This window comes from Phlebotomus papatasi, chromosome 1 (assembly GCF_024763615.1).
Source record: "Phlebotomus papatasi isolate M1 chromosome 1, Ppap_2.1, whole genome shotgun sequence".
NCBI classification, from domain to species: Eukaryota; Metazoa; Arthropoda; class Insecta; order Diptera; family Psychodidae; genus Phlebotomus; species Phlebotomus papatasi.
Genome location: NC_077222.1, coordinates 1,852,532 through 1,868,506, shown reverse-complemented (window position 1 = coordinate 1,868,506; position 15,975 = coordinate 1,852,532). Strand labels below are relative to the sequence as shown.

The window sequence follows — 15,975 nt, the reverse complement described above, 5'->3', positions numbered from 1 at the left end:
GCTATTGGACTTAACAATTTTAAGTTATTCTTAATATTGGATTTATTATTATTGAATGCAATGACCTTTAATTAATTCTTAAAAATGATTTTCAAGGTCAAACAATATATAGTTTTATAAAGCGTAGTACTAATTTCAAATAAACCTTTGAAATTGACCAATTGATCAACAAATAAAATGATTGTGTCTACCTGAAGACAAAATTAATTTAATATTTTTGGATAATTTGGACATTCGAATGGCCACCGGAAGTCAAAGACCACCGTATTTGAAGGCCTAGACTTCCGTGATGGCAAATTGTCGATATCCACTGGGATTTTAGGACCGCACCGTCAATATGAATATCAATGTGTATCTGAAAATTGTTCAGAAGGATCCTTGAAACCGTGGGCATACTAAAAACCGCTTGACTTCTCCAAAAGAGGAATTTTGTCGGTCAAGGAGAGGACTAAAGCCAGTGCAGTGATAAGCCTAGATCAGCTTATAGAGGTGCGATTCCTTCACTGCAAATTTGGATTGTGGCAAACTCGAACGATATTTATACATAAATAACTATATAATGCAAATTTCGTTTAATAATTCTTAAACTGTATGTAAGTTATTATATTTAATAATGAGGAAAATTGGATGAGAAATGCATAAAAGTAACTGAAAATCTTTAAAATCGATTGTATTGGAAGCCAGTAGAGATAGAGGTCTCATACTTCACATCTGTTTAGAGCCTCCTTCAGGATTGATATGTGCAAAATTACACTTGAAAATTAGGAAAATGGGATGAAAAATGCATAAGTGCCTGAAAAACTTTAAAGTCGATTATCTCGGAAACTATGAGAGATAGAGGCCTCAACTCTACATCCGCTTAGAGCCTCTGTCAGCGACCCGCGAAAATATTCATTGCCCACGAATATCCGCGAAAAAATACGCGCCCCGCGGGAAAAGTCACGACCCGCGAGAATCTGCGAATGCGAAAAAAATCGTGCCCCGCGAAAATCCGCGAAAAAATACGCGTCTTGCGAAGATCCGAGAAAAAATTCACGGATCGCGAATTGTGTATGTCACCTTACAAATCTTTGAATATGGACTCACTATGTAGAGAGAGAGAAAGGAAGAGAGTGTGCTATAAATATTAGCAATTTTTTTTAAAACTGAAATATTTAAACTGCAATATCTAGAGAACTAGTCGATCAATGTTGCAACATTTTTTGGGCTACAACATAAATATAAAATTTTGAAAATTACATACCTGGATTTCGAGATAAACTACAAAACGTGACTTTTAACCGGTTTAGAACTGGGTTTTCTAACTAACAGCACAGAAATCGTCGTACGCGCGAGTAGATATATTTAAAAAAAAATATGAAGATATCTCTTTCCAAACCAGAGATATTGCGTACTATGGATGACCGGACGGTCGGTCGGACCCGAAATTGCCGGTTTATGATTTTCGGCATCAAGGATGTTCAAAACATATACCCTGTGAATTTCAGCTCGATCTGAGAACTTTGAGGAAATCGAACGATCACAATAGGTGTGATTAGAAGGAATCGCACCTCAAAATAGCGAAGTGTCGATGAGCTGAAGACAGCCCTTTCTTCGTAAATGGCAGGGCATTCGGAAGGCTGGCGTTCGTGCAAACTACGATGCTTTTTCTGACAAACTTAAGACCATAGTCAAGTCAGAATTACATCGTATTGAACAAAACCGATAATATTCTAAAAGTTTAATATATAAATTACTATCTTATCCATTTTATCTTTACTTCAAATAAGTTAAACGAAAAAATGAGGATAATACAGCGTCTTGCTTTGTTAATTTTTTTCAGCCACCCTGTATTTAGTTGGAATACACTATTTGCACTATTCATTTAATATTCGAAGGAAATTCCATAATTTTAACAATGTATTATTTGCACTGTCCAATGTTGTCATCAAAGTGTCCAAAATTACAAGCTGTCCCAAATTACAAGCACCCCCCTTATAGATTCTGAAATTTTGAATGATTTCTCAATTTTACTTATTTAATAAATCAGTCAAAGTTCCAGTTCAATTGCCACACTATTATAGTAAGTGTGCCAAATTTCGGCATAGTTGCATGCAAGCGCCAAAGTCTCAAGTTTGAAATGTAATATCTTTGATAGAAATTGATTTTTTTTATTACTTCTTTTTAAGGAGTGTTAGTTAGAACCTTGTAGTCAGTTTATCGTCTTTATTTACTCCAAAATTATTCTTAATACATTTTAAAATGAATAAAAATGTAGACACAACATTGGTGCCCTATTTCGGCCACCTTCATTCTCATAGTTCCTTGCCCTTCGGGAATTCTTACAATGCCTTTTTCACGTCATCTCGTTTGTCGAAGCTAAATTTTTTGTTATTCTTTTTCATTGTATAATCTCTAGAGTATGTTAAAACTAAAAATTTATTGAAATTCGAGGAACAAAAAAGGTGGCCGAAATTGCAAGCTGTCCGGAATTTGGCACACTTACCCTATCTGTTTCATTGATGTCAGATACGACAATTGTATGTTATGCCTTTTGTATTTATTATTGCTCAGGAAGAAACATTTAAAAGATAAGTTTTTTTTTAATTAAATGAATGGAGCTAATTTTTGAGTTTAATGAAGAGAATTTGCAAAGTTTTAAGTTCTCAGCGTTGGGTATAGGCGTCCTTTTGATCTCTGACGAAACTTTGCACAATTGCCTATCAATTAGAGGCGTAGGAATTCCAATCGTGGAATAGATCCCCAAAACATGTCGTGGTTATTAGGGGGTTTAATGGGATATACAGAGAGAGAGAGAGCATGTGACAATAGCAATTAGAGTAAATAGCGTAATATAGTACCTAACAGCTGGCACTTCAAGAATGTCCCACTCCACCGACATATAAAATTCTGATAGGTCCACCCCGACATCAACAATATTGCTGCCAGATTGTTCATCCATGTGTCGTAGATCCACCTGTCCACATGGATAATATGTTGGGTGCATGTTATGGGTTAAGAAGGCAATTCATTAAGTAACACCAAAGCAAATAATATCATCACGTATTTAGAGGAACAATTAGATGTGTAATTATTGAAGCATTCTTGTAAATGTTTAGATATAGATTATTTTTGGTTAAGGATAGAATGATGTGGATGTGAGAGGTTTAATGTGTTTGGTTCTCTTTCAGTATGAGCTTTTTTTTTTATTAATTGGATTTCTTTTTTTTTATTATTATTTTTTTTAAAATCTTGCGCCAGAAATCTAAAGCCATATTCCATGCATGCAAAATGATTCTGTCTGTTTGTTTTTTTGTAATTTTGAATTTTATAGTGCAATTTATAAATATAATTCTTCCACAGTATCATTTAACAAAAAAAAAAGAAAATTAAGATTGGTAGTAAAAATTTGGTTGATATCGAATAACTAGGTCAGAATCACGTTTTATGTTTTTAGTTGTTGTCACAAATGCATTTCTATGCTGATATATTCTTTTTACACATTTAGTTCAATCATCATTCAAATTGATTAACACCATAGGATTTTTCTGAGGGGTATAAGATAACAAAACGGATTGAATGCTTATCATTTCACTTATAAAACACATTTTACGATTTATAATCTCGAGAGATAAAGAGAGAGAATGAGAGACAGATAGAGATAAAAATATTAAAATCATATCAATGATGATAATAAAGTGAAATAATAGCTGTATTAACAATAAACACACTATATCGACGGATCCAAAGGCCTGAAATAACATCGACATAGAATCAATCAAATGAGCTTTTGAAGTTTGTTTTTTTTTTATTCACAAAAATACAAATCTGTAAATGTGGATTAGCACAAGAACAAAACATTTATCAAATGAAATTTTAAACAAATATTCTGCGTTAATATTTGACAAGAGATTTTTAATCCATAAATCACAAATTCCAACACAGAAAAGGGATTACTTTTGTCTATAGAAACATGAGAGTGTTAAAAAAAATGGTTAACTCAAAAATAATAATAATAATGTGAAAAATATCTAATTGGTTCATGTAACACTTGCGGTTACAAACAATTTAATCACAAGAAATTAACACATCAATTAGGAAAATATATAGAGATCAAGAGGTTGCAGTAAATCCTATAAACTCCCATTGAAAATTGACTTTATAATTATCAACTGAATGATGTTCTTTCTATCCGATGTAATACAATTTTAACTGAGTGGAATTACTATTTTCAAAGAGGTTTGCAACGCTGTTTGTTAAACATTTGCCGAAAGGAGGTTCTTTTTTGTCAAATCATCAAAAAACATCCTTCTGACAAACTTCTAAACAAACCAGCGCTACACTCCTTCAATTTAAGAGTATGAAAGAAAACATTTGATACGCCGTTTGTTAAAAGTTTGTCAAAGCAACAATAAATCAATCAATTTGACAAACTTTTGACAAAAATTGCAAATCTTCTCTTTCAGAATACGAAAAAAGTCGCAAAATGTGAGATGACTTTTAAAGGACAACACTAAATTTATTTACAGTGTTGTTTCAAATGAAACAATCATTTTGCATTCAAAAACTAAAACGTAAAATTGCTGGTGAATTTTTGATAAATAAGTCAAATTAAAATGGGTTGGTAAACATCCAAAGAATGCGGCAGATTTTCATTTGCTAAAATAAATTTAAAAAAAAAAACGAAATTGATGTGCTTTCTATAAAATTAATACAATTCTATCATTGACAAACTTTAATAATTTTTGCAAATTTCTACAGTGCAGTAGTTAAATTTAGCATGAAAAATTTCTAATCCTCGGACTTTAAAACTCGAGACGAGAATCAATGTGATCAGAAAAGAAATTTGGGCAATTATTGCATAAAAAGTTGGAGTTGCAACCGATTTTTATGGCACAATATTTATGTCTCGGCTAAATAGATATATTGTACTTATTGAAAAAAATTAAATTTCTTTTAAGCTCCAGTTTATTTAACAATTTATTTGATTTATCAATTTATTTAGTTTGTACATCCCATTATTAATACATCTTTAATATTTCTTGAACCCGTTAAGACTATGTATAATGATGCTATTCCAAAAAAATTATTATGGGAAATTTTACTTCTGAACATTTTTCTTAGCACATGTCTGTTCTCAAGTGCTTCTACATAATCGACTTTTTTTGTATCGGCTTCTATCACGACTGTTTGGAGTGGGGAAAACAGTTGTGACAGGAAGGAATTCAAAGAAAAGTCGATACTGCAGAAGCACTTGAGAACAGTAAAAAGAAAGATTTCTCTTTTAATGGTCCATTCGAATAGCACCATGAGACATGCACTTTTTCAGTATAAAATGGTCTAATGGTGGTATTACTATGAGTAATGATAAGTGGAAATTATACTCTTAAACTTTTTTTTAGTACATGAGAGCAGGCATGTACTAAAACAAATGTTCAGGAGGTAGATTTCCCATTTTCATTTTTCATTGGAATAGCATAATAAATTGTGAATAAAACTCGCACTGCTTCTGCGTAAAACTGTCTAAATTCTGTGTAAAACTCGTATTGCTCTCTGCGTATAAACGGCCTAGTGTTTGCAAAATTTGTTTTGTATACAAGACCGTTGTATAATGATTAAATGTTTAATGATTTGTTGATAATGCATTAGAGGGTTCTTGAGTTCTTATTCCCTCAGAGCCCAAACAGTCTAATGCCTTAGATATACTTAAAAATCAAGTCGAGAGACGACTTAGGGCAGAATCACATTGACAGTCAAATGCTCACCGTTTCCCTTAATTTTTCGCATTTTCATTGCAATTGTTACGCAAATTATCAATTACTGCAAAAAATGGACGGAAAACACAAAACCTCTCTTGATTTTCGCATTTTTCGCATGATTATTCTTTACGACGTTTCGAGGATGAATGTCTTCTTCATCAAGTATCGACGCAGAGTCGATCAGTCGAATGGTGAACTTCAAAGTGCAATCTGTGATCCAAGTCCAAGAAAGTGTAACCATTTCCCGCCCGTATGTGATTTTTCTAACAAAATTTGATACTTTTTGAAGAGGACATTCATACACGAAACGGCGCGGCGTAAAGAATAAAATTGAAAAAATCAAGAGAGGTCTAATGTTTTTCGTCCATTGTTTGCTACGTCACATCAGACCGAAATTCTTCACGAAAATAATATAATAAAATTGAAGAAATAAAACAAAAATGCGATAAACGCTTCATCACAAACCAGTAAACCGTTTATCGCATTTTCTTTTTATTTCTTCAATTTTGTTATATTTTTTCATCTAGTGCCTTATGGTGTCTAAACACTAGAAGCAATTTTTGTCAAAAATTGCCATTTTTTAAAAATTCTGACGTTTCTGCCTACAAGGATAGGGCATTTTTTAAAAAGGCATTTTTTAAAGAAATTTTAAAGAAATTTAAAGAAAAGAGTATAAGACGAGGTAATACAGTAATTGAAGATTTGCGTAAAAATTGCAATAAAATTTAAATATTTGTTAGTTTTTTTTGTATTATTAAGATGATTTAAATCTTATTAAGAAATTATATAAATTAAAATTTTACATAAATTTCCTTTACTTAACTCTTTATTACCAAATTTTATAGGTTAAGTATTCTCGAGGATAAGCCTAAGGTAACTTAAAGCTAACTAACTTAAGCCGAGAGACGGTTTAACGTAATTGTAATCAAAATTATGATTTGATTAAATTCGAACTAGTTTCCCACTAAGCCGCCTCTCGGTTTAAGCCGTAAGTCTGTCTAGGGCATTAGGTTTTCCCGTCCGAGGATTAGGCCAGATTCAGTTCTTTGCTATAGACCCCATTTTACTAAAATAGTATTTATTATAAATTTAATAAACAAATAAAAATGACAGTTTGTTTGTTTAAAAATACACATTATTTTTAAATTTGTTTTCCAAAGCAAAATATTTGAATAAACTTTAAAAATCGCACTCCTTTATCAAAAAAATTCTAATAATGTGTAATTCCTTTAGAAAAACGTGTGAAATTTATAGTACATTGCAAAACAATTCATTCAAACTTCTTGAAAACTTCGAAAATCTTTGAAATTTGCACTATTTTCGGAATAAACGTATCAAAGTGGTATAAAGATTTAAAAAATGCAAGAGACAATAATAAAAAAAAACTAGTATAATAATTAGAAATTAATAATCAAAATGTGCCACATTCTATGAATTATTAGAAAATTTAATGCTCTTAAATTAGGAATAATGCAATAATCGTTAAAGAGTTTAGAAACAAAAGCTCTTAAGAATCCCTATTGAGGCAGAAATTAATCTAGAATCAAACGCTTAGCAAAATGCTTATAAATATTTTACTAATTCTTATGAGTATAGTATCTAGTAATTAGTATAAGTTCTAATAACACCAATTGCAGCTATGAAAATGTTTTGCAAAATCTTCTATTGAAAGGGTTTAACTCATGACAAATTCCTTGGCTAAATGTTGAAAATATTCGATTAATGAAAGGGGCATGCAGAAAAAAACCACAATAATTTTAGTATAGAAATAGACAAACATTCTTTGAAATTAATATAATAAAATTTTGCTGATAATAATGCTATGCAGATATCATAAATTTGCTCCCTGAAGTTTGGAAAAGGTATAAAATAATTCCAATTGATTTTTTTGCATATCGGTTGTATATCAATAAATTAACACATTAAAAATAAGGTAGACAAGAAATAAATAAATTGAAAAAAATACATATATTGATTTATATGTATTTTATATAATTATTATTAAATTGTTGTTTAATGGAATTCACATTAATAATGAAGGTGAATGAATTATTTACACAAGATTCATGAGATTATGAAGAATTATTATTTTACTTTTTTTTAATAAAATTATTTTCGTACAATCCAGTGTTAATGTGATGAAAAAATTATTTACACAACATAAAGTGAAATTTAAGAGATAATCTCAAAAGATCAGGCAAGTCTGAGGAAATATGGTTTTATGTACAAGTAAATATGAGAAATATGTTTCAAGTGCGAGCAAGTTCCTTTAATAATAAGAATATATTTTATAAAGAAGTTTGTAGGTACTTCAAACATGCAACTTGCATATTTTATGTGTACGTTCACAAAATACATAAAACAAGATAAATTGCAAAAAATTTTTCACCATAAAGAAAACAGTGGAAAATGACAGTGAAATTCTTTTTTTTTTTTGGTTTTTTTTTAGATTTAAGAAGAGTTGTAGGTTTTACTGCGTTTGCCTTTCATTTTTATTTACAATTTAGGAGAGAAAATTGCTTTCTCGAGGGTTCGGTTGTTATAAAATTTTTATATTTTTGGGGTTTTAGGATATTATTATTATTATTTTTGTTTTTTTTTAAATTAATTTATTTGGTACAGAAAACTCAATCAAAAGAAAAATATGTTTTTTTCTCAAAAACAACAAAAGATTTTGAAAGGTAGGGTTAAATTTTCAATTATCACATATTCGTATTTGAAAAAAAAAATTAAAACAATTGTGAGAGTTCAAAAAACATTTTCATAAAAAAACGGTTATGAGAGCAAAAAGTTGTAGAGATTTTATACCTTTCCCATTTCAATATTCCATTCACAGTCCAAAAGTGCTGGTATTTTGGGAGGAAATCATTTTTTTTTGGTATCATTGTCCTGTTACTAAAATAAATCTTTTCTTAATTTTTCAAACTCTATATTTTTTATGCTTAATTATATTGAAAAAAACAAAAAAAAGAGGAAGTGTTCAATTTTACACCTCAATAATGCTCAATATTGCAAAAATTTCAATGCATTTCTGCTTACTAGTTTCTGCGGTATTTTCATCGCTTTATTTTGGAAATTTTTAGATGCATTTCTAATTCATTCAACCACCAAAATTCTATTAAATCAATTTTAGTGGCTTTTATACAGAAATCCATCCTAAATAGCAATGCTTCGTCAAAGAAAAATATTTAAAAAAAAAAAACAATTTAATAGAATTTTGGTGGACTTTCTTAAAGATACCACTGATTCAGGCTCACCTCTAGTCAACAACACAAAAACATTTCAATATTTCAAAATTTTACATCTATTCTTTCATCAGGACAAGAAATTTCTGGTTATAATTAGAGCATGAAAGTTAGCCATAGTGTTTCACTTTTACAAAAAATAAAACTTGGAACCATTACGAAAACATGTTGCAATTGAACGGTTTCTAATTGCTTTTAATTACTATTTATCAAAAAAATAATCGAAAAACAACAAAACTTCGACGGAAACAGGAAAAAATGCTGTGGAATATAGTTTAGGAATATTTTACCAAAATGACTTTAAACACGTTCCACATACTTTATAAATTGACTCGACCCAGTGGTCAATCCACACATTACAGTATGCTTGACTGATGCATGACAAGAATGCTTAACCTATCATCTCTTATGGGAAATTTATACATAAACCTTACACTCGTTCGCCCTCAGAAATGCATTCAAGTAAGGTATATGTATATCTATCCAATATGGCTTTTTGTAAACCTTAAATGTAGTCAATAAATAAATAAAGAAAATATTGATATACATTTTAAACTCCCACAACACATGGGAATGTCAAAATGTCAATGTCACACCCGACTAGACCGCCGACTAGTCAGTCCAAATGTCGTCCATTAATTGCATACCTTACAAATGCATTACAAATTAGTGTGGACTATGCCTTATAATTTGTCAGGCATGACAAAGACAGTTGTGGATTGTCCACTGGGGAGGGCCGGTAATTCAAATAAATTTGACAGCTATGTCAGTTTTCGCCTTCAAGAAAGTAACAACGTGTTAAGTGTTAACCGAAATCAGAAAGATCGAGGCTTAAGTGGTGAAAACACCTGAGGACGACCTTCAGACACCAGTGCACTGCCTTGGCGCTCGTCATGTACTGAGTGACTGGTCGAGCAATGAGCGACTCGCCTCGAAGTGCACGCTATGCCCGTGTGAGACATACCGTTATGGTATAAACTCTATGGGTAAGCCACAGCAGAGGGATTTTATGCTTATCGTGGCTTTTCTATTATTACTATGCGTAAGTCAAAAAATAATAATTATTCGTTTTGGATTTAAGATTTTGAGTATTTTTAGAGCAATATTTTAAGCAAGTGCATCGAATCCAATATTTCTTACCAAATATAACAAGTGTCATCAAATTTTAATCGAACAAAATTTATGTTTTTGGATAAATAATCTGTCTGTTGAATGTTTAATTACATTCGTAAAATACATAAAATTTGTATTTAGTATATTAATATTTCATTTAATATTATTTTGGTGTAAAAATGAGACATGGCGGAAAGTGGTAATGTTTTGAATTGGTTTTACCACCTGTCGCCATTACTTTTTAATAGGCGACGCTAATTTTACTTCGTTGATTCTCATTTATCAAATCTGCTTTGTTTACTTTCTGCAACAGTCTAATAATTTTATTTCCCCTATAAAACCGAAGAAAATTTATTTAAAAACTGAGTAATAATAAGCAGGTCATGAGGAAAGAAATATGCTGAATGTATTTTTTGCATAATATTGCCCAAAATAGTCGCGTTTGGACGTTTTCAAGAGGGTGGCGAGAAGTGGTTACAAAACTGGCGAAAAGTGGTAAAAAGTGGCGACGAAAAGGTTTTTTTTTCATTGTTAATAAATGCCAGTTTTTTAAGTAGTCCAGTGTTGAATTGGAGTACTACTTTTTTGACGAATCTAGAGCCAATACATCTCAGTAATTTTGTGTAAAATTTGAGTTATCTTATAATAAGGGTTCAAAAGTTATAATCAAATTATTTTCACATTTTTCTAAAAGTAGCGATAAAGTGGTTACTCCATCCTAATCGATTTATTGAACAAAAACTTCACAGATCAATTCATTTTCACTACATAAAATATATTTTAAATTAAACTGTCAAGATATCATCCGAATAACTTCCATTTGAATAAGAAAGCGAGAACTGTAAATTGACTTAAAGCACTAATTAAAAAAAAAATGAAAATTGCATTATTTTTTTAATATAAAATAATATTTATGTTTTATGCCAATTCAAATTAATTTTTGTGGGCCTAGTCTATCTTTCTATCAAAGAATATATCAAAATTTTAATAATAAGTGAATCAAAGATACTAATCACACATCTTAACGCTCATTAGCTCATTACCTCATAATTAATGTGAATCACATTAAAATTTTAATGAGTAAGTGTAATATCAGGCTAACCAAGTGCTACCAATTATCGTGGTAAATCACTTTTGCAATGAGTCTTACAATGAGTAAATCATTGGCTTTATACATATTAAAATATGTAAATGTCATTTTTTGTTAGAATTTTTTGATGATTCTATTCTAACTTCAAAGGAGCCTTGTGGCAGAAAATGATATTTTAAGGAATCTGAAGTTTTGCAGATGATGATGCAGGGGCCTCTTAACATTTCATTTTTCCATACGTTTTTGCATAGAGGCACTGAAGACTATTGGCAAGTATTTTCCTAAAGAGAATTGACTTATGAGTTTGATATATTTCGAAATCGTACATTAAAAGCTATCTAAAAATACATATTTCATAATGTTCGCCGAAATAATACAAGAACTACGAGAAAATTTGTTTAAGTCGCGGTGCAATATCTGCAAAACTTTTACAAGGAAAACTGAAAAATATCTTCACTTTTTATTAGGCTTGATGGGCCCTTGGATGATGGATAGTTATTGTAATTCAGCATAGAATGCAAGCCCAAAAATGTTACGGAATAGGTATGATATCGAGAAGAAAATAAAATGGTAATCATGATTATAATAACTTACACTTTACTGACGTAAATATCACCTCGGAAATGTTACCTATGTCTTCTAAGCAAACTTTTCGAAAGATTAACATTATCTTTTTGGTTAGTTCTGACCGTTCTGATGTAATTTATTCAAGTAAAAATAAAGTAATATTGAGGTAAGAATGGCTGAAGCTCAAGGGTATCCCAAGCCATTCCAATTACTTGTGAATAACGATTTTACGACCTTACTTGAAAAGTGTTGACAAATTTTGCTACTCAGAGTAGTAATACTATTTGAAAAATCAATCAATCGGCAAATTTTCCCCATTTATTTACACTCCATTAGTTTATCGGTATTTTGCAATGGAATTTCATTGGAAACGTCCAACATTTCTAGTGAACAATTTCATATGAGCCTAGAGGTTGTGGTAATTCTCCTAGAAAAATCATTCAATCGGTGAAATCTTCCTGATTTTCTAAGTTGATCTCCTTATCGATAAATTTACATTGAAATGTAGGCGGGAAGGACAATTCTTTCCATGTGCAATTTCTTGAGTATGTCGAACGTGTAATATTCAAGCCTTCTGGCTGAACTGAAATGCGTGACAGAAATTCCTAAAACAAAAAGAAACATTTTTTCCCATTTCTTCAACGGCTTGCGTGACAGTATCACAAGTGTTTCGTCTAATAAACCAAAATAAAAAAGGAGACAAAAAAAAACGATATAGAAACTCATAATAGAAAAAATCGCAAAAATTCGACCAAAAAAATAAACATTCCGGTTTATGTAAAGGCAATGTTTCTTTGGCATCTGTGAATGTTTTTATTTCTTGCACCTTGAAGCCATCATATGTCCAACTTCCCAACTTTAACACACACGTTTGGACGTCATATGGGAAATATTCAACATCTATGGAACAGGACGATTTGTATACCGCTGGTGGTTGCCATATAACAAGGCCCGTGTGGTAAACTGTCGCTTTGGTCATTAAAGTTACTTCGTAGTGGCCGTCTGCGCTGTAAACAAACAATATTTGTTGGGAAATTATCATTAATTTCTTCAATTTTTTTTCTTTCTTTCTTTCTTTCTTTCAAACTTGGTATAAGGCATTTGTTAGGGGTTTAAGAGGAATATAGTAAGAAGAACAGACATTTTACATAAGTTGACAACAGGGACAAAAATATGCTACAAAACATTATCTATATATTTTTGTCTAAAAAAAAACAACACATGAGTGACAAAACAATCCAGAGAAAACCATCTCAAAGTCGAATGCTGCTCAACACATCCTCCTCCTGTCACTCTGATGAGGATCTCCGTTGGTTGCTTGAGCTTGGACTATAAATCACATGGGGTAGAATTCCATTGATTTCCTCCTGTATTTGTTATTCAGCATCTCCAGCCGATAAATTCAATTTCTTATATAAGGCGACGATTTTAGGAGAATAAACACACAAAGAGTACCTATCCAAGTGTCTCTCATAAGTCACTGGCCTTTAATTAATTTATCCATCACTATTGCAACAATGCCCTTAAATATTTAGTCCTAAAGCTCCAATATATAGCTAAGGTTTTTAATAAGAATGATATGGGTAATTGAGAGTGACGTTCATAGAGAGACTGATGTTCATAGTAAACATCAGGGGTGGAATGATAACTTTTCGACACTATCGAATCGATAGTATCGGTAAATTTGTATCTGGTAGATTAAATGAATAACAGATTTTTAAACATTACTGGACCAGTCAATGCACAATTCCTAAAAGAATGTTATTGTAAATAAGGATTTATATCACCCATAAAAAGTGTAATTACAATTTAAAATTATCAGAATCGACAGCCGATACTATCGAAAAGAAGTTATCAGATTACCCCATTTATCTCAAATAGTAAAAGAAGGGAAGGCTTTCAGATTTCGCATAGACTTTTGCTTCGAACATTTCACATGTTTCTTAGGTCACCCTTTTCCTGAAAAAAGTAGGCCCCCTTATAATAATTTATATGTTAATTTTCCCTTGGGTCATAATAATTTATTCGTGCTTTAATATGGTCGCACTCATAAAGAGAAAAACAATCACAAAGTTGTATGAGTACCATGGTATATGCTCAATTCTGTTATCAGAAACGTTCTGAAGATGTCCAAAGTCAGAAGAGATTCTTCGATTCCCTATCAAACAGCGTGAAAAACTAGTAAGGAGACTATTAACTAGTAAGTAAGGAGACGTCTTAAATAAGGAAGAGTACTGAATTTGGTCATTTAGTGTCATTCTTGTAAAGTTTGTTCCTTTCCATTCATGGCATGAATAGAAGATATGAAGAAAAATGTCAAATTTATGTCACGATGCAAATTAGAAGTAAAACTTTCGATAATTTGACTTTATTGAGGCAAAATAAATTTTAACGTAAATTGCAAACTTGGCAATAATGTACTACGGTAGCGAAATTATTTCTCTTTCAAGTAATTGTAATAACCTAAAATTTTCTTATTACTTAATGTTTCTAATTTGGTAAGAAAATGTTACTTGGGGTGCCCCATTTTAGAGTCCTAGCATAATGATGAAAGTTTACAGGGTTGGAATCCTAGTTAAGGGGTTACAAAAAATAGGCCTTTTTTCTAATAATAATTTATTGTGTAGAAAATATTTTAGAAATTTCAACTTTTGGGATATAAAAGAGTAACTTTAGAGCAAAATTGTAATAAAAAATTGAAAATTCGACCGTTGGCAGCTGATTTTCGGAACCATTCCTCAAAAAACAGATCTTGCGGTAGGCAGGATTTCTATTTTTCAACACATTTTGTATTGTGAAAATGGTTCTGATTAAAGGAAGTGCAAATCCTTCATTCAAACACTAGATAATACTACTTAAAACAAGTAAATATGCAAAATATCAGGAAGATCGGTTCAGTAGACTCTGAGTAATCTTGACTACCGCATGACTAACGTGTTTAAAGTTTTACAACAATATGAGTGCGCGAGCGGAATGCATTTTACTCCGATTGACTTGAAATTTTCAGAAAATATTTTTCAAATTTTGAGTAACCAGAATTTTTCACAGATTAGATTCTCGGACTAAATTAAGTGAACTTTACCGTGTCCCTGCGCTGAGAAAAAATGGGGGTGCGATTAACTTTTTTTTCCTCATGATTTTAACACTTTTTAGGTGTAAATTATATCAACATTTTTTAATGTTAATTTTACCCCTTTTTAAGGGTAAAATTAACATGAAAAAGGGTAACTTTAACCCATAATACACCTTAAAAGCATAATATTTACACTGATTTCGGATCAATATTGCAGGGTAAAATAAACATTTCCGGAATGTTATTTTAACTTTTTCAAATAGAACTTTGAATGCACATCTATCATAAAAGAACATGTTAATTTGATCCATCCTTTGCAAAAGGATCAAATTTGGATCAATCTGATTCTTTTATTTTTACCGGTGTATTTGTTTTGCTCTTTGTATTTTCGGGAATACTTCTTATTTTTTAATAGTATGTTCTTAGACTGTTTATCTATCTATTTAATCAATAAAAATATAGACCTTTTTAAATAGTGTAATTAAGGGAACACCCTTAAACCAGGTTTTCTCTTGTTTTCCTGGGAATGTTGGTCAGGCGCAAGGGGTACGAGTAATAATAATAATATATTTAATTCCCTGAAGTATTTAAATTCCATTGTGTTTTTTGATTGGTTGGGATTTTCAGAGCTTTAAAAGCTTTAAGCTCCGGCTAATCAGAGAACGCGAGAAAGAAATTACTTGTGTTAAAAATCATTTTATTCCATACAAAAGATTTAACTCCAACAAAAAGACTCACATGGTTCTTGATAAATCGGACTCTGGGATACTATAAAATAATATAGGATCATAAAAATGTGCACACATCTCACGATTCGCGTATTTTCTCAAAAGAAAGACACTAAATCCATAGAATTTCCCCAAAAGTACCCCTTAGCAATGGCTAATACGTGTCTAGGGTTCAATTTTGGCTTGATGCCAATCGTTGGATTAACACTGTGGGCTATTGCAAATGTTAAACCTTTTTTTTTTTAAATAAACTGTTAAAAATTCAATGATTTTAATGATTCAAGTGAGTGATAAGGCTTTAATTAGGAGACACTTGGATTAAGTCACTCTGTGAGCTGAAGCTAATCCTGGACGAAAGGAAGCATCATTAATTCACAACATCTCTGCAGAGGATAATTGTAAAATTCATGTCCACCTTATG

General features: G+C 31.1%; 1 protein-coding gene across 5 annotated transcripts in view; it reads right to left on the bottom strand.

Annotated features, from left to right (window-relative positions):
- Positions 1-15,975, bottom strand: part of LOC129799877 (acetylcholine receptor subunit alpha-like) — a 69,665-nt gene that overhangs the window by 20,658 nt on the left and 33,032 nt on the right. For 2 of the 5 annotated variants that reach the window (XM_055844157.1, XM_055844158.1), the window contains 2 exons: positions 12,580-12,760; positions 2,841-2,956 (listed from right to left, as the gene is read on the bottom strand). In XM_055844157.1, coding sequence (XP_055700132.1) covers positions 2,841-2,956; positions 12,580-12,760 — 297 coding nt within the window. Of the gene's footprint in view, positions 1-2,840; positions 2,957-8,546; positions 9,330-12,579; positions 12,761-15,975 lie in introns of those variants that run through there. The other 3 variants (XM_055844156.1, XM_055844160.1, XM_055844159.1) reach the window with 2 other exon arrangements.